Source organism: Xyrauchen texanus, chromosome 10, assembly GCF_025860055.1.
Source record: "Xyrauchen texanus isolate HMW12.3.18 chromosome 10, RBS_HiC_50CHRs, whole genome shotgun sequence".
In the NCBI taxonomy this organism is placed as follows: Eukaryota; Metazoa; Chordata; class Actinopteri; order Cypriniformes; family Catostomidae; genus Xyrauchen; species Xyrauchen texanus.
In genome coordinates this window covers 7,722,755-7,742,131 of record NC_068285.1, presented here as the reverse complement: position 1 = coordinate 7,742,131, position 19,377 = coordinate 7,722,755, and the positions used below count along the sequence as shown (strand labels likewise).

At 42.8% G+C, this 19,377-nt stretch overlaps 1 protein-coding gene across 19 annotated transcripts in view; it reads left to right on the top strand.

Moving 5' to 3' along the window:
* The window catches only part of LOC127650380 (NACHT, LRR and PYD domains-containing protein 3-like), a 1,539,373-nt gene that overhangs the window by 134,067 nt on the left and 1,385,929 nt on the right, over nucleotides 1-19,377 (top strand). For 2 of the 19 annotated variants that reach the window (XM_052135768.1, XM_052135779.1), the window contains exon 5: nucleotides 16,315-16,483. The exons of 16 other annotated variants lie outside the window; for them this stretch is intronic. In XM_052135768.1, coding sequence (XP_051991728.1) covers nucleotides 16,315-16,483 — 169 coding nt within the window. Of the gene's footprint in view, nucleotides 1-16,314; nucleotides 16,484-17,071; nucleotides 17,277-19,377 lie in introns of all 19 variants that reach the window. One more of the 19 variants, XM_052135757.1, reaches the window with a different exon arrangement.

Sequence of the window (19,377 nt, the reverse complement as noted above, 5' to 3'; positions counted from 1 at the left end):
GCAGCTTTCAAGAAAGCTTGTGTTTCTAGAAATGCTGTGAAAGACACGGCAGCAATTGCAGAGATTTACATGGTAGACAAAAGTGTCCTAGAACAGTTCAAGGGTAAATACACACTTTTGCAACTAGCACAACTCTGTCAGAAAAAAATTGTTGGTGAACTGGCAGAAAAGATAATTGAAATGAAAAACAACAAACAGCTCATCCCTTTTCTGTCAAGAAAGACTGAATGAGTTAAGTAGGTTGTTGTTAACTAAATGCAAGTTTTTTTGTTTTTGTTTTTGTGGTTCTACTCTTTATAACTTGACCACCAAGCTAGACCAACTAGGCCAGTGCAGCATTTTTTTTTTCAAGTATTGAGAGAGTTTTCTCGTTTTGAAATGCTCAATATAATGTCACATAATCAGATGTGACCCTGATACCCTAGTAAAGAATGGGTTGTATTATTTGGAGTGTTTTTTAATTTAATAAAAGTGCATTTTTTCTCTGATGTGCTGCCTATGGTGTTTGTTCTACTTCAGTCAGGTATGCAAAACTGTTCTCGTTTTAAATCGTAATTATGTTGCATATAATTAATGGAAACCTGTACGTAATCTGTTAATAGGTTATAGACTTTCTACTGATATCAACTGTTTTTCACTTTAATTAGATAGTCCTAAATTATATCTACTAACGCTTAGTGGAGAATGTCTATTAATAGTCTACTGATCATAAACAATATATTTGTTGACAAGAAACAGATAAGCAACTAATCTTTAGTTGACTATCAACCGATTATCAACAAATGGTAAACTACAGATTTTTTTTTAAACAGTTTTTATTCAGTTGAAATAATCATTAATGTGATGCATTTGGGACCCCTATACAGTATCATATACAGATCATATGCTGACATGACAGTTGACTTTCAACTGACAGATTGATTTTGAGTTGTTGGTAGACAGCTTAGAAGATGGTCACTCAATCTACAGAAAGTTAGTTGATAATTGGCTAATAACTTGTTGCAAAATAACATTGAAAGTCAACAGGAACTTTTTGTAAAATCTGTAGATTAACACTTGAAATGTACCTTATAGTCTATAGGCAGTTAGTTGAACGTGTGTTACTTGTCTGTTGAAACAGTGTTGTTGAATGTCAACTGATATTAACACTTGAAATGCACCTTATATGTACCTTATAGTCTATAGGCAGTTAGTTGAATGTATGTTACTTGTCTGTTGAAACAGTGTTGTTGAATGTCAACTGATGCACTGTTGACAAGCTACTGAATGGCTACTAATAAGTAGTAGAGTCTCAATGAACGGACTATCAAAATAAAGTGTTACCAAATCACATCCTTCTGGGGGTCATAGTGGACCAGAACTTGTACTGAGTGGATCATTTTCTTGGATTGAGCAAAAGCAGCCTCTTGTTCCCCCTCCCAGTTCCATTTTTCATCTTTCCTTAGCAACTTGTGCACAGGGGCTAAAACGGTAGACAAGTTGGGTAAGAACTTATTATAGTAATTTAACAGTCCCAAATAGGCCTTCAACTCTGTCACATTCTTTGGTGAGGGAGCGTTTTGAATAGCAGTCACCTTTTCTGGTACTGGGTGGAGGCCAGTCTCATCTACTTTATGGCCCAAGAACGTTACCTCTTTTTCCATGAAGGAACATTTGCTCTGTTTCAACCGCAGTCCTGCTTCCTGCAATCTTTCCAATACCCTGGCAAGCGTTTGGAGATGCTCCTCATCATTACGACCAGTCACCAGGATGTCATCCAGGAAAACTGCCACATCACGGAAGACCTTGCAATACTCCTTCAATGGTCCTCTGAAAGATGGCAGGACTAGAAGAAACTCCAAAGGGTAACACACGGTAAGTAAACAAGCCCTTGTGGGTATTCACTGTGACATATTTCTTGGACTCCGATCTAATGCAATCTGGTGGTAAGCATGGCTCATATCTAGGTTGGTAAACTTTTGCCCACCTGACAATGTTGCAAACAAATCATCTATTCGAGGGATAGGATATTGTTCCAACTTTGAAACTTCGATTTACAGTTAGCTTGTAGTCACCACATAGTCGTACAGTATTATCTGGTTTCAAAACCGGTACTACAGGTGCAGCCCATTCAGAGTGTTTAACAGGTTCTATGATTTTTTCTTTTAACAGGCGTTCTATTTCAGCTTCTACCTTCGTCTTCATTGCATAAGGAACTGGTCTGGCTTTGAAAAATCTGGGGACCGCTTCCTTGTCCACATAAATCTTTGCTGGTGGACCTCTCAATTCACCTAATTCCTCTTTAAACAACTCTGAATGTTGGCTAAGCACTTTAGTCAAGGTTACATTTTCCACCCCTTGAATCTTATGTATAGCCTCCCATTCCATGCCCAATTCCTTAATCCATCCTCTACCCAATAAATTGGGACCTGTTCCGGTACTACCACTACAGGTAATTCCTTCATGTTTCCTTTGTGTCTAACTTCCACCTCACGCAGAACCTAACACCGTTAAGGTTTGGCCAGTATAGGTTTTTAACTTCAAAGAACAGGTCTTTAATTCTGGAATTTTATACTTTGTCCATAATTTGGAAAAATTTGACCCATTCATCACAGTCACACCACAACCGGTATCCACTTCAAAAGGTATAATTGACTCATTAACAGCCAGTGTGATAGTCAGTGGAGCAACCTTTGGAATCTCGGTTTCTTTCAAACTGTGAACTGTAAAAATACCCTCTTCATCAGATGCACTTTTTTCATCTCTGCCCACATAATACTGATCTCTGTCCTCTGGTCACAACTCTCTTACATCTTTCTCCCCCTTGAAAGTTTGTCTCTCTGCTGAAACTTTTTGATTTGCATACTTTCATTATGTGTCCTTGTTTCCCACATTGGTGACATTTCTCAAAAACAAATCTGCACTCATTGGCCAAATGTTGCAAGCTTCCACATCTGTAACATGCTCTACTTTGCCTTTCTTCTTGTTTTACTGACGTTTTATGTACTCTCATTGACATGGATGTTTCTGAGCATTTAGCTTGCAAATCCCTTACATCCTTACATTGAATATGGTCATCATTTATGCCACATACCAGTCTATCCCGAAGCATTTCTGTCAATTTTTCTCCATAATTACAATCATGAGCCAATTTCCTTAACACTGCCACATACTCAAGTACAGTTTCCCCCTCTTCTCTTGATCTTGAATTGAATTTAAACCGCTGTACAATTTCACTAGGTTTTGGATTGAAATGCTCTTTAAGCAATTCTACTAATTCACCAAATGTCTTTGTTCCTGGTTTAACTGGGCTCAGTAAATTCCTCAGTAGACTGTATGTTTGACTTCCCACAGTGCTCAACAATATTGCTTTTTGCTTGACTGCTTCTGTAATTTCATTTGCCTCGAAAAAATGCTGCAAGATTTCACAATATTCTTCCCAAGACTGAGATTGACTATCAAAAGGTATGACTGTTCCTACCATGTTGGTGTAACGATTACCCTGTCTTGTTTCTCTGTTGCCCTTTTGTTTACCATTTGTTGTCACTTTTGCATTTCTCAGTTTTCACTTTAGTCCCTTATGTAATTCCATAGTCTCTTTGTTAGCGTTCGTGTTTTCCTCTGTTCATTGTTTTCACCTGCCCTTGTTAATTTGCCTTTGGTTTCTGTTAATCACATTGTTATCTTGTTTGAGTTCTGTTCTTTCATTGGTCCCTTTTTTCCCTGTCTGTGTATTTATACCCCGTGTCTTTGTTCAGTCTTTGTCAATCGTTGTTTGATGTTAGCCTGATGTGTGCTTCTCTCCCTTGCTCCCTGTTTGTCTCTTCCGTGGTTACCTTAACTAGTTTATGTTTCTTTTCCCCATCGTGGGTTGTTTACTTTGTGTTTCTTTATCAAATAAAGTTCAAACTGCGTTTGGATCCGCATCTCCTCGTCAGCCTCGTTATTCAAACGTAACAGAACGATTGACCACACATGGATCCAGCAGCTATTCGGGCCAAATGTCGGCTGCTCAACTTGCAGCAAGAACACTACCCACTTGTAGACCACGCTCACTACTTCCTCCTCCTGGCGAACGCTACTGACTTCCCGGACTCTGCACTGATGATCTTTTTCAGGGACAGCTTAAATCCCTCGCTGAGGGAGCGGGTGCCACAGGCAACGCCCGGCAGCACTCTCCGCGACTACCTGGAGATGACCCTACTAGCGTGCAGCTCACCGCACCCTGTCACACCAGCCTCACCTGTCAGCGAGCAACCCCCCATGTCAGTGGCTCCCCTTGAACCTGCACAGTCCACTTTGTCCGCCCGGAGGAGGAGGAGAAGACAGGCTTCCGCCTCCCGACCCACGCTGGCCCCGGTCTGCGAGCCAGAGCCCACGCCTGCCCCGGTCTGCGAGCCAGAGCCCACGCCTGCCCCGGTCTGCGAGCCAGAGCCCACGCCTGCCCCGGTCTGCGAGCCAGAGCCCACGCCTGCCCCGGTCTGCGAGCCAGAGCCCACGCATGTCACGGTGAGCGAGCCAAAGCCCACGCATGTCACTGTGAGCAAGCCTGAGCCCTCGACCGTCCCCGAGCCAGCGCCTGTAGCCTCGACCGCCCCGAGCCAGGCCTGTAGCCTCGACCGTCCCGAGCCAGCGCTGTAGCCTCGACCGTCCCTGAGCCAGCGCCTGTAGCCTCGACCGTCCCTGAGCCAGCGCCTGTAGCCTCGACCGTCCCTGAGCCAGCGCCTGTAGCCTCGACCGTCCCTGAGCCAGCGCCTGTAGCCTCGACCGTCCCTGAGCCAGCGCCTGTAGCCTCGACCGTCCCCTGAGCCAGCGCCTGTAGCCTCGACCGGTCCCTGAGCCAGTGCCTGTAGCCTCGACCGTCCCTGAGCCAGCGCCTGTAGCCTCGACCGTCCCTGAGCCAGCGCCTGTAGCCTCGACCGTCCCTGAGCCAGCGCCTGTAGCCTCGACCGTCCCTGAGCCAGGCCTGTAGCCTCGGACCGTCCCTGAGCCAGCGCCTGTAGCCTCGGACCGTCCCTGAGCCAGCGCCTGTAGCCTCGACCGGCCCCTGAGCCAGGCCTGTAGCCTCGACCGTCCCTGAGCCAGCTCTGTAGCCTCGGGACCGTCCCTGAGCTCAGCTGCCTGTAGCCTCGACCGTCCAAGAGCCAGCACCTCTCGAGCCTTCTAGGGCTCCTCCTCCGAGCTTTCCAGAGCTCAGCCATCCGAAGTTTCCGAGCTTTCCAGAGCTCAGCCATCCGAAGTTTCCGAGCTTTCCAGAGCTCAGCCTTCCGAAGTTTCCTGAGCTTTCCAGAGCTCCGCCTTCCGAAGTTTCCGAGCTTTCCAGAGCTCCGCCTCCCGAGCTTTCCAGAGCTCCGCCTCCCGAGCTTTCCAGAGCTCCGCCTCCCGAGCTTTCCAGAGCTCCGCCTCCCGAGCTTTCCAGAGCTCCGCCTCTCAAGCCTCTCGAGCCTTCCAGGGCTCCGTCTCAACCTCCCAAGCTTTCCAGAGCTCAACCTCCCGAGCTTTCCAGAGCTCCGCCTCTCGAGCCTTCCAGGGCTCCGCCTCTCAAGCCTCTCGAGCCTACTAGGGCTCCGCCTCTCAAGTCTCCTGAGCTTTCCAGAGCTCCGCCCTCCGAGCTTCCCAGAGCCCCGCCTCTCAAGCCTTTCGAGCCTTCCAGGGCTCCGCCTCTCAACCCTCTTGAGCCTACCAGGGCTCCGCCCCTCAAGTCTCTCGAGTCTTCCAGGGCTCCGTCTCTCAAGCCTCCCAAGCTTTCCAGAACTCCGCCTCTCAGGCCTGCCAGGGCTCCGCCCCGCAAGCCTCTCGAGCCTGCCAGGACTCCGCCCCGCAAGCCTCTCGAGCCTGCCAGGGCTCCGCCCCTCAAGCCTCTCGAGCCTGCCAGGGCTCCGCCCCTCGAGCCTCCCAGGGCTCCGCCTCCTGAACCTCTCGAGCCTTCCAGGGCTCCGCCCCCCGAGTCTCCTACGGCTCCGCCCCCAGAGCCTCTCGAGCCTCCTGCAGCTCCGCCTACGGGGCCTCCTACGGCTCCGCCTCCAGAGCCTCCGATCGCTCCGCCTCTCGATCCACTCAAGCCTTTGACGGCTCCGCCCCCAGAGCCTCTCGAGCCTCCTGCAGCTCCGCCTACGGGGCCTCCTACGGCTCCGCCTCCAGAGCCTCCGATTGCTCCGCCTCTCGATCCACTCAAGCCTTTGACGGCTCCGCCCCAGAGCCTCTTGAGCCTCCTACGGCTCCGCCCCAGAGCCTCTTGAGCCTCCTACGGCTCCGCCTCTCGAGCCACTCAAGCCTTCGACGGCACCGCCCTCAGAGCTTCCCGAGCCTCCTATGGCTCCGCCTCCCGAGACTCCTCCGGCTTCCCCTCTCGAGCCACTCAAGCCTTCGATGGCTCCTCCTCCCGAGCCTCCTCCGGCACCGCCTCCCAAGCCACTCAAGCCTATGGCGGCTCCACCCTCAGAGCCTCCTACGTCTCTACCCCCAGAGACTCCAGAGTCTTCCTGGTCTCCGCTCCTAGAGCCTCCCACGTTGCCGCCTACCTCGGCTCCGCCTCCTGAGCCTCTTTCAGCTCCACCTCCTGAGCCCCCCGAGCCTCTCCCGGCTCCGCCTCCGAAGCCTCCATTGGCTCCTTCTTCAGAGCCTTCATCGCCCTCGCCTCCTCGGCTCCGCCTCCTGAACCTCCTTCAATTCCTCCTCCGGAGCCTCCCGAGCCTCTCCCGGCCCCGCCTCCGAAGCCTCCATTGGCTCCTTCTTCAGAGCCTTCTTCGCCCTCGCCACCTTCGGCTCCACCTCCAGTGGCTCCGCCTTTTGAGCCTTCTACACCATCGCCTCCCTTGGCTCCGCCCAACACTGTTCCGCCTCCTGACCTGCCCAAGGCCTTACCACCTGTGTCTGCCATGGCCCTGCCTAAGCCTCCTTTGGCTCCGCCTGCGAAGTCCTCCTTGGCTCCGCCTCACACGGCTCTGCCAGCCTCAGTCCTGTGGCCTCTTCCCAGGCCCCCTGACCCAGTCCCTGTCCGGTGGCCTCCACCCAGGCCTCCTGACCCTGTTCCCGTCCTGAGGCCTTCCCCCAGGCCTCCTGACCCAGTCCCTGTCCATTGGCCTCCTCCCGGTCCCCCAAACCTGTCCTTGCCCTTTGGCCAGCTCCCAGACCACTGAAACCTGTCCCCACCCGGTCGATACCACCCCGGCCTCCCAAACCTGTCCCTTTGTGCCCCCATGGACTGTCTGGTTGTCCCTTGTGCCCCCGTGGACTGTCTCATCTCTCTTTGCCCTCGTGGACTGTCGCATCTCCCTTTAGCCCCGTGGACTGTCTCATTTCCCCTCGTGGCCCCCCGGACTTCCTGCCTGCCCTCTGTGCCCCTTGGACTGCCTCCTTGTTCTTGTGCCCCCCGGTCTGCCTGTCTGCCCCGGATTTCCTGCCTGCCCAGTGTTCCCCCTGGTCTGCCTGTCTACCTATGTGCCCACTTGTACTGTCTGTTTGCCCCTGGTGCCCTCATGTTGTTCTTATGGACTTTTGTCTTTTGTTGTGTGTTTTTAGGATCGTCTGGAATCCGATCTTTAAAGGGGGGGCTATGTAACGATTACCCTGTCTTGTTTCTCTGTTGCCCTTTTGTTTACCATTTGTTGTCACTTTTGCATTTCTCAGTTTTCACTTTAGTCCCTTATGTAATTCCATAGTCTCTTTGTTAGCGTTCGTGTTTTCCTCTGTTCATTGTTTTCACCTGCCCTTGTTAATTTGCCTTTGGTTTCTGTTAATCACATTGTTATCTTGAGTTCTGTTCTTTCATTGGTCCCTTTTTTCCCTGTCTGTGTATTTATACCCCGTGTCTTTGTTCAGTCTTTGTCAATCGTTGTTTGATGTTAGCCTGATGTGTGCTTCTCTCCCTTGCTCCCTGTTTGTCTCTACCGTGGTTACCTTAACTAGTTTATGTTTCTTTTCACCATCGTGGGTTGTTTACTTTGTGTTTCTTTATCAAATTAAGTTCAAACTGCGTTTGGATCCGCATCTCCTCGTCAGCCTCGTTATTCAAACGTAACAGTTGGCCATCTTCTTTTCCCAAGCTCCAACTTGTATGGATTTAATTTATTCACCTTCCAACACTTTCTCCTTTACAAGGCATTTCTTTTCTTGATCCCATCCTCGTCGCCAAAATGTAATAACTTGCAGTAGACAAATCTGTTCAAAGAAGTTGATTTACTCAGGGAACACAAGCCAGCAATACACTTGAGTCAAGTCCAGGTGGAATCAATAGCTGTGTCCGAAACCGCCCCCTATCCACTAAATAGTGCACTATTTCGGGTGCCATTTTGTAGTGGTGTCCGAATTCATTCCCTACATCTCATTCCCTACATTTGTTCACTCTTTCTTACCCACAATGCAATCTGATTTCGAGGGTACATACGATGTACACTCTCCGACCCCTATTTCCCATAATCCAACGCGAGGCAGCGGCAGAGTGCAAAATAAAATTGCAAATGGCGGACGTAAACACCGAGGCGGCAACTTTTACAAATGTAAGTAACTATTTTATTAATGCAAATAAATCTGTAGCAAGATATAACTAAGTAAAATTATACATATTGATGGATTAATTTATAATTGACCACTAACTCCGCTTAAATGCAATTTTTGACTCGAAACTAACAAGTGTATTTTTTACTGTCGAGATTTCACATAGCAAATGATAGTTTGTTGGATTCTTCACAATATATTATTTATAACATGTAACTACTGTATTCGCATATGCCTTAGAAAATAATGTACCGAAGATTTCTATTGTTTTAGGCATGGATGAAGACGTAAAGCGTCTCATAATGAGCAGGATGGCCAATGGGCATCTCTTCTCTGACGCAGGAACGTAGCCCTGTTTGGATGGGAGTGAGTTTGTAGATTTATTTTCCTCAGAAATTAGTAGAATTCAGTTTCATTTTATATGAGTAAATAGTAATATTTAAGTTATTACGTTACATGTGCTACAGAACTGTTCTGAAAGAGATGGGGTTGCTTGGTGTGGTAACCCCTGCCAAAAGTGGGAAATATTTAACCTACAAGGTAAATTCATCATAATAATATATGCAGTTCTGCTTGTAAATTTACATAATTTGCTTCATCTGCAAGATGTTTTTTAATGATGCATTAATGTATCTATTTGATATTACAGATATGTACATACATTTCACAAATTCAGATAATATCTAAATTTACAAATTATCCTTTTAGAACGTTTACAAGCCCTTGGTTATTTATATCATATGTCCTCCTTCACCCCGCCACTCAGGACAATTGAAGAGCTCATACTCAACTATTAATTATCCAGAATTGCTAGATGGTGTCAGGAAGTGTAATCAAACTTGAAATCTTGGAGCATGAAATCTAGGGCTAGAAGACTATGTCAAGGTTTATATTGAAAAAGGAGTGTAAACATTTTTTTGTCTGTTCTAATCAAAAAACTATTAGTCTTACTCATAACCTTTTTGGTGCCTTTATGCCTTGCATTGTATGGAAATAAACCGATCATGTCTCTAAAATATTTGTATGACTTTTTCTTCCACAGAGCACAAGTTTGAGACCATTTAAGGGTGAGTAAATGAAGAGTAAATTATAATTATTGGATGAGCTATTCCTTTAAAACCATACTGAATGACTTTATGCTGTCAGAGCCTTTTTATATGAAAATTTTATGTATAAGTAATCTCTGTAAGATTTATCATTCTCTTCTAAATCATTTGTAGGAGCTAAGGAAGCCACCCACCCTCATGGACTGCACCAGATTTGCCAGTTCTTGCTCCAAGGCACTTGCAAGTTCCCGGACATTTCTGGGGGGAATGGCCCTAACCTAGAATTGAGATCCAGGCTCTTTGCTGGCCATGGCAGAACACTGACATTCCTGTCTTGCAGGAAATAATGCACAGATCGAGCAGTATGGCTGGTGGCATTATCATGCTGGAGGGTGATGTCAGGATGAGCCTGCAGGAAGGGTACCACATGAGGGAGGAGGATATCTTCCCTGTAATGCACAGCATTGAGATTGCCTGCAATGATAGCAAGCTCAGTCCGATGATGCTGTGACACACGCTCCCAGACCATGACGAACCCTCACCTCCAAATCGATCCAGAGTACAGGCCTCGGTGTAACACTCATTCCTTCGACGATGGACAGTGGAATTTATCTCTGCACATCTGCAGTCCTCTTGCCTTCATGTAGCATCCCAAGACATGTTCATGCAGATGAGCAGGACCCTGGGCATCTTTCTTTTGGTGTTTTTCAGAGTCAGTAGAAAGATCTCTTTAGTGTTCTAAGTTTTAATAACTGTGACCTTGCCATTTGTAAGCTGTTAGTGTCTTAATGACCGTTCCACAGGTGCATTTTCATTATTTGTTTATGGTTCATTGAACAAGCATGGAAACAATAAAGATCTGTAAAGTTATTTGGATTTTTTCAAAATTCTTTAAAAATACAGTGTCCTGAAAAGAGGATGTTTCTATTTTTGCGGAGTTAAAATAAATAAATAAATAAATATATATATATATATATACACACACTCACACTATAGTGTAAGGTATTGTTAAATGTGTAATCCATTCTTCTGGACATTTAATTGTTTTTTATTTATATAAACATAAGTTACACAAATTATCTACTGACATCAGTGTATTAACTTCAACTTTGCACACTATATTTTATTAGCTTATCTTATGTAGACAAAATACATTCAACTTTAAACTAAGTTTTTAAATATGTGATTTAAGAAAATAAGTTTTTAAGAGTTCAATGGATCTATTCTTCATTTATTTAGTTTAGCTTAGCTAAAAGTTAGCTAAATTTATTGTGTCTTAATTATTACCAATGGGTGGCGTCGACGAGCCAACAACGCATGCCTCAAAGTTGTGTAAAATAAAATTGTCTTCACTAGAAAATGTAATTCACCAGAAACAAAGAGTTGCATCAAGTTTGCCTCTGGACTCGGATGGAGGACACGATAAGAAGAACCCAGCGAAAAGGTGTGCTTGTGCACTTAGGTTGGTTTTTGTTGGTAGTTTACTTTTCTACAATTTGTTTTAATAAGATATATAGGAGCGTGCAATAGCGTTTTCATTATTTTTATCTTTAACAGTTATTATCTTTTTATGAAAAATAAAATCTAAACTTGAGAAATTGAAGTAATTTATCATTAATTTAATACGCATATCAAGTGAAAAGAATAACTGTATTATGATCATTTAATTTTTTTGTATTTTTATTAATGCAAAAATAAAATATTTAATTTCCTATAATAAAATTATATATATAAACTATAACTATATAAAGATTACAGAGATTATCAAATTCAAGAAGCCACACAGGTGAAATGTTCATGACAAATGTCTGCGACAGCTCCCGAGTGCTCGCATAGAATTTACGTCAGCGTCTGAAATCGCTCACTCATTTCGTTCACTCAATGCTGAAATATAGTGCACTCACAGCCATTCACTATATAGGAAATAGTGAATGAGTGAACGAGTGGGCGATTTCAGACACAGCTAATGTCTGCTAACACTTTCTTCTTTGCTACTCTTAAGCCAAAGCCAAAAAGCATTAGATTGCCCCCTATAGGTTAATCTACAAAAGCTCACTCTACAACAGGCTTGTTTATCGTTTGTTTGTTTTTTGAGTAAACTGAAGTACATAAAGCCCTGATGTCCCAACGTTTGAAAATTTATCTTTTTGAAAACGCCGTTTTCGCGTTGTAGTGTGACTGTGAAAACGGATGCTTTCGAAAACGATGACGCGTTTCTAGTCATGTGACACATTCAATCCAAAACAAGATGGCGAACGACGTTGTATCTGGGCTACTCTACAGTTTGATGGGGTTGTTCAAGATTAACGTCAGTTTGTAAATACTTCATCTTACATTTATTAAAATGAGACGGGATGTTTATTCGCAGTTGTTCAGCGGCGGAACGCGAGGACAGTTTCAAAGAGGCGGGAAGTAAATAAACGCCTGAACTTGTGTTTCCGGTTTCTCCGCCATTAAACTCCGAGAAAGAGAAAGTGAAACTAGTAAAACAGGATCCATTTTGTGACGCAGGAAATTACACGACGAGAAAAACAGAGAAAAAGTTTGACAGTTTTTGTTCCACTGAATCGTCTGAAACAATCAATAAATTCATTGTGAAGTATTTTGTAGGTGATATTCTAGTCAGTAAAGAGGAACATCAACAGTTCTTGACAGGTGAGTACTGAACTGCTGCTAAACAAACCAAAACTCACAAGACAACAATAATAAACCTTTCAAACTATCAGCTACAGTAAGACATCTAACAGATATCTAAGTATTAATCACAGCAGAACAAACAGATACTGAGACTTTTGCTCTTTTATCTGAATTGTCAGTATGTGTTCAGTTTCTTTGGCACTGAAATGTTATTTCTTCTATTGACTTGAAACGTTGCTTTGTTTTCTTCTGTTGAGTCTTCTGATGTTTTCTCTTTATGCTGGTGTTTAACATGTCATAAAAGCTGACAGTCTGCAATTGAACCTCATTGATTCATTTCTAATGGAATATTCTAGAGGACAAATAAAGACAAATATGTGTCAGTATTGAACAAATAAACACGTCACAAATATAGATGATGTCCCGTTTGTTGACAGGTGTTCAGTGGACTGTTCAGATGATGTCATGGACTCCACAAAGGATCTCAGTGGACAGACAGACACAGGGAAGGTCAAGAGGTCAGAGGATTTCAATGCTTTAATAAAATACACTGATAGATATTTCTGATATGCTGATATTTCTGATATGCTTCTGATATAACACTACAGTATAAAAACACTGAGGAGAAATGAGAACAGACTGGATTATCTCAAGTATAAACATGTGAAAACAGCTTTAGGGTAAAGTGAGATCTACAGTAAGATGACAGTTTGATTCAGTCACAGACATAACTGGAGGAATGTACATTATTTGGAAATGGGGTCAAAGGTAATTTGTGTTTATGTTGCTCCTGTAAATGTGAAGTTGATTATTTTATTCCTGTGAAAAGAGTTTTTCAGAAAGCAGCACATTGCATTGTATAGTGTACATCAATTCTGTGCATTTATTGGCATGTAAATTTGAAACTCTTCGGTCGTAGCTGAAAGTTATTCGGCCCTCGTAAAAGAGTCCCCCTTCATCCACTAGACAGACAGATAAACTCTTCCACAAGTGAGTTGAACTGATGGATTTATTAGCACACCACCACTTAGGGTTGCCACCTGTCCTGTAAAACAAGGGATCGTCCCATATTTAAAGATGAAATGATGCATCCGGTATTGAATCAATACGTGATGCGATTTGTCCCGTATTTAAGATGGTCAGATGGCGTCACGGTGAAATCATTCCAGATCTTCAATTAAACATTGATTTAAGTTGGAAAATTTCCATCTGTGGAGGGTGCGGTAAGGGACCGTCTGAGTTTTTTTTTTCTATTTAAATGTTCAATAAGATCAAACAATATATGAATACAATCATAAAGACAAGAACAGGTGAAGGAAAAAATAAACAAATAAAATAATAAAATAAAGTATAAACCATCCAAAATCTATACATAAATAAGATCAAGAACACAATTAACTGAAAAATTTAAATGAATATATTTTTTACATATTAATGATGTATTTTCATGGCTCAAGAAAGTTCTAATTTTAGCATATAACAAACAATATACAATATTATATTTTTATGAATACTAATTACGCATATTATTATATTATAGCCCCCACCCCCTTATTAAGTGTCCCTTATTTTCAAACTTCAAAAGTGTCAAACCTAAAATAGAGTAAAACTGAAATAAAGGGGTAAAAAAGGAACAAATAAGTTTATTAAGTCTGTACATTAAAGAAATGTAACAGTTTGCTTGGCATGTATTTCAGAAGTCTCATGTTCGGACTGTTTGCACACAACTTTACAGAGAAACTTCAGGAAAACTACAATCTCCAGTGTGCTGCTTTTCACTGTCCTAAACCAGAAATATTCTCAAGATGGAAAGAATTCAATGTAAAATGAGATGTAGTCATTTTCTCTATGTGATCACTGCTTCTAAAATAATACATATTGATTTCAATGATAAAATGACACTGAAAACACTGGAAAAGAACATGTTACCCCCTTGTAGAAGAGAGAAATATTGGGAAGAGTAAAACTGAGAAACTGATGAGAGGAAAAGAGTGTTTGTGAGAGTTTGTAGTTTTTAAAACAGTGTTTAATTGCTGTTATGTTTTAGTGTCATTCATGGAGAATCTCCTGAATCCAGCTGTGTGTCCATGAAGAGTGACCGGTCAATGGAGAATCCACCTGAATTCAGTTCAGGAGCCCCTTGTGCTGATGTGAGGTGAGGACTCTCATGTTGACTGACAGTATGAACGTGTACACCACAGTCTGAGGGACCATTAGAAAGAATCCAGTGTAAAAAATATACATCTAAAAGGAAATATGCAATTATAATAAAAATAATGAGTCCTTCTACAGCTGATTGCTTTACTGTAACAGTTTCATTGGCATCTCTTCACAAGAGCTCATCTTTATACTGTACAGTAATATCATGTGAACATGACAGAGATGATCAGACATGACAAGAGATTGTTCCTCAGGTTTATCACAGGACATACAGTCTGCTGGAGATCACAATGTTACTAAAAAAGGACATGTTGACTATATGTTACAGTATGTTTCCACCTGTGCTACAGTAATCTGTGTCTGATGAAGAATATGTTGTAGGGATATGTGTTGACACTTTTCACTTTTGTTTGACAGTATTTCAGTGACACTTAAAAACTGAAGAAATTGTCTCGTACTACATTGAATACGACACAATAAAGAGGCTGTTTATGTTTAAAGGAATTCTGGTCTCTGTCAAAAATATACGATACTTAAAAAACTTCCAATGATCTTGTAATCAGTTGCAATTGCATGGGGCCCCAGACGTCGAGAGGGCCCCCACACCGGTAGGAAAGCTCATCAAAAGCCGCTTGAAGTGACATGATGTTCTGGGTACACACGTGAACACGCCATTGTCAGCGCTCTCAGAGCGGTTCACGTTAGAAGCTGCTGGGTTCAGGTCAGCAGGACTTTGTGTTTGTAATTTATGAAAAAATGTTCTGAACTTCTTTCACTCACACGCTCAGATACACGTGAACGGATGAGTTAGGGGCCGTTCACAACAAACGTGTTATTGTGTGTCTGCTCTGTTGTTTCATTGTTTTCCAATGTACACGTGCTGGACAAACATCCTTGACTGCTGCACCGCGTCTCTGTGTTTCTTCAGTGTGTCATGCAGTGTTGTGTAATGAGGCAGACGAGAATGAGGATCTAAGTGCAGCTTTTAATGAACACAAAAGATGAACACGGTAACTCAGAGTGTAAAGAAAAACCAAGAACAGGGCTTAGAACAAGACATGAATACATTCAACAACTGACAACCGGTGAGCAAACAAACAGGGCTTTAAATACACAAAGGACTAATGACAAATTAAACACAGGTGAGGACAACAGGAGACAGCTGGCAGTGATGAGGGCAGGGAATTATGGGAAGTGTAGTCCATGGGAAACATTAATTGATTGATTATAATATTAATAAATACCAAATAAATTCCAAAATGTTACTGGTGAAGTAGATTCTTGCACATCCTGTTCACAATAAACAACAACAACTGGAAAACATCATTCATTATAATTAACTAGATTTTTATTTCATTAAACATTTTGAATGTACTTTGCTACAACGGCTTATAGGATGAATTTAAAATTATGATTTAAAAATAAATTTTACGTAATTTAAGCAACTATTTTCTAAATGGGGGGCCCGGGTTGGTTGGTTGCTCGGGGCCTCAGAAATCGTAATCCCGCCCCTGCTTGTAATGTCCCGTTATGTCGTGTTTTGTGTTCTGAATGATCAAATAAAACACACGTCCTCACTGCAGCTTCAGGATTTCTCAGTTCATTAAAAATGAAAATTGTGTCATAATTCACTCACCCTCATGCAGAAGACACAAAAGCAGATGTTTTAATGAATATGGTGAGTGGTCTTGTTAATACAATGGCAGTGGAGAGTGCCTCACTTTAAAACTTAAAATAAAAGTATAAATGTGTAATTTTTCAGTGTAAATCTTGACGTCTGTTGTGCATTCATGAGTGCTGTGAGAGATGTTTGTTCACAGCGGCTCGAGTGTTTATGTGAGAACTTATGTTGATGTTAGTGACATTGCAAGTTCTCATGTGACATATAATATATAAGACACATCATTAAATGTGTTTTATTGCACTGGATGTTGAAATTATGTTTCAGATTACTAAAAAAACACATGAACTAAACTCTGTTTAATTGCTGTTTTAGTGTCATTCATGGAGAATCTCCTGAACCCAGCTGTGTGTCCATGAAGAGTGACCGGGCAATGGATCAACCACTTCACTTCAGTTCAGGAGAGTCTTTGATCAACTACAGAAACAAACAGGATGCATCAGAGTCAACTGCTGGGAAAGTGACATTGGACTCCATTTTTGAGGTGTGTGTGTGTGAGTGTGAGTGTGTGAGAGAGAGACACACTTATACCTTATAGGCTGTTTTTTTAAATACACACTGTCATGTCTCATACACTTTTGGAAGCTTTACAGCTTCACACACACACACACACACACACACACACACACACACACACACACACACACGTACTGTTTCCATGTTTTGTGGGGACTTTCCATAGACATAATGGTTTTTATACTGTACAAACTTTATATTCTATCCCCTAAACCTAACCCTACCCCTAAACCTAACCCTCACAGAAAACTTTCTGCATTTTTACATTTTCCAAAAACATAATTTAGTATGATTTATAAGCTGTTTTCCTCATGGGGACCGACAAAATGTCCCCACAAGGTCAAAAGTTTCGGGTTTTACTATCCTTATGGGGACATTTGGTCCCCACAAAGTGCTAAATACACGCTCACACACACCAACACACACACGCACACACACTGATAAATTCAAGACAACTAAAGCACAAATAAAATGAGTGGTGATTCTTGTCCACTGATCCTTCAGTTCTTGTCTGTTACTGAATGAAGTTTGTTGTTTGAATGTTCACTGATTTCAGGAACTTGAGCACAAAATCATCTCTCTGATGAAGAAAGAGCTGAAGAGTTTCAAGAGACTACTGATCTCAGATTCCCCAGCATGCTCTGAGAGAGAGGAGGAGGATGATGAAGGTCAGAGCAGAGTCAGAGAGGGGTTTCTGAAGATCACACTGCACGTCCTGAAGAAGATGAAGCTGACAGACCTCGCTAACACACTTCAAACCAGTAAGAGCTTGCACTCACGTCACTATTACATCACGTCACCTTCAGAGGAAACACACAGTGTCTGGATTCACTCAATATTAGTGAAAGAAAATAAACTTGAAGTCTAATGACCATTAAACATCAACATCAATTATAATTCCCATTTCTTTTCCTCTTTACATCAGAACTGATTTCTGTGCATCAACAAAAACTCAAAACAAAACTAAAAGAGAAATTCCAGAGAATTACTGAAGGAATGTCAAATCAAAGCAGCTCAACACTTGTGAATGAGATCTACACAGAGCTGTACATCACAGAGGGAGGGAGTGCAGAGATCAATAATGAACATGAGGTGAGACAGATTGAGACAGCATCCAGGAGAGCAGAGACACAGGAAACACCAATCAAATGCAATGACGTCTTTAAAGCCTTACCTGGACAAGACAAAGCCATCAGAACTGTGCTGACTAAAGGAGTTGCTGGAATTGGGAAAACTGTCTCTGTGCAGAAGTTCATTGTGGACTGGACTGAAGGAAAAGCAAATCAGGATGTTCACTTCATATTTCCACTTCCTTTCAGAGAGCTCAATCTGATGAAGCACAAAAATATCAGTTTGATGAATCTTCTTCATCAGTTTTTCACAGATACAAAAGAACTGAGATCAACATTCCTTGATGACTACAAAGTCATTTTCATTTTGATGGTCTGGATGAGTGTCGAGCTTCCTCTAGTTTTCCAGAACAATGATATTTTGTGTGATGTGACAGAATCAGCCTCAGTAGATGTGCTGCTGACCAACCTCATCAAGGGAATCTGCTTCCTTCTGCTCTGCTCTGGATCACCTCTCGACCAGCAGCAGCCAATCAGATTCCTCCTGAGTGTGTTGACCAGCTCACAGATGTACTGAGGCTTCAATGACCCTCAGAAGGACGAGTATTTCAGGAAGAGAATAAAAGATGAGCGTCTGGCCAACAGAATCATCACACACATGAAATCATCAAGAAGCCTGTACATCATGTGTCACATACCAGTCTTCTGTTGGATTTCAGCCACTGTTCTCCAGAGACTGTTGAGTGAAGCAGAGAGTGCAGAGATCCCCAAGACTCTCACTCAAATGTTCACACACTTCCTGATCATTCAGAGCAAACTGAAGAGCCAGAAGTATGATGGGAAATGTGAGGTGGATCTTCAGCAGGCTAGAAAGAGGATTCTGTCTCTGGGAAAACTGGCTTTACAACAGCTGGAAAAAGGGAACCTGATCTTCTATGAGGAGGACCTGAGAGAGTGTGGCATTGATGTCAGAGAAGCGTCAGTGTACTCGGGAGTTTGTACCCAAATCTTCAGAGAGGAGTTTGGACTGCACCTGGGGAAGGTGTTCAGCTTTGTGCATCTGAGCATTCAGGAGTTTCTCGCTGCTTTATATACTTTTCTTTCCTTTTATCAACAGAAATCAGGTCTCTTCAGTATGTTTAGGTCATCTATGAGTGATCTCCTGAAGAGTGAAGTGGACAAGGCCTTACAGAGTGAGAACGGACACCTGGACCTTTTCCTTCGATTCCTTCTGGGTCTCTCACTGAAGTCCAATCAGACAATTTTAAGAGACCTACTGACACAGACAGGAAGCAGCTCTGAAAGCAAACAGGAAATAGTTGAGTACATTAAGATGAAGATCAGGGAGAATCCCTCTCCAGAGAAATCCATCAATCTGTTCCACTGTCTGAATGAACTCAATGATCATTCTCTAGTGCAGGAAGTACAAACATACATGAACAGAAGAGATATCAATCGTCTCTCTGGAGTCCGTCTCTCTCCTGCTCAGTGGTCAGCTCTGCTGTTTGTGTTGCTGAACTCAGAAGAGGAGCTGGATCAGTTTAATCTGAGGAAATATGATCCAACACATGAATGTCTTCTGAGGCTGCTGCCGGTGATCAGAGCATCCAGAAAAGCTGAGTGAGTAATTTAGTGTTTTAATCTCACTTTATTGTAATTAAATAGCAGAGGTTAGATTTTAATTTGTATTTTGTTAGACTAAAAACAACCCTTTATACTATTTTGATGTTTGTTTGGTTTAATATGTTATTTGTTTTTATAGTTTTACCTTCATTTTAAACAGACATTGTAG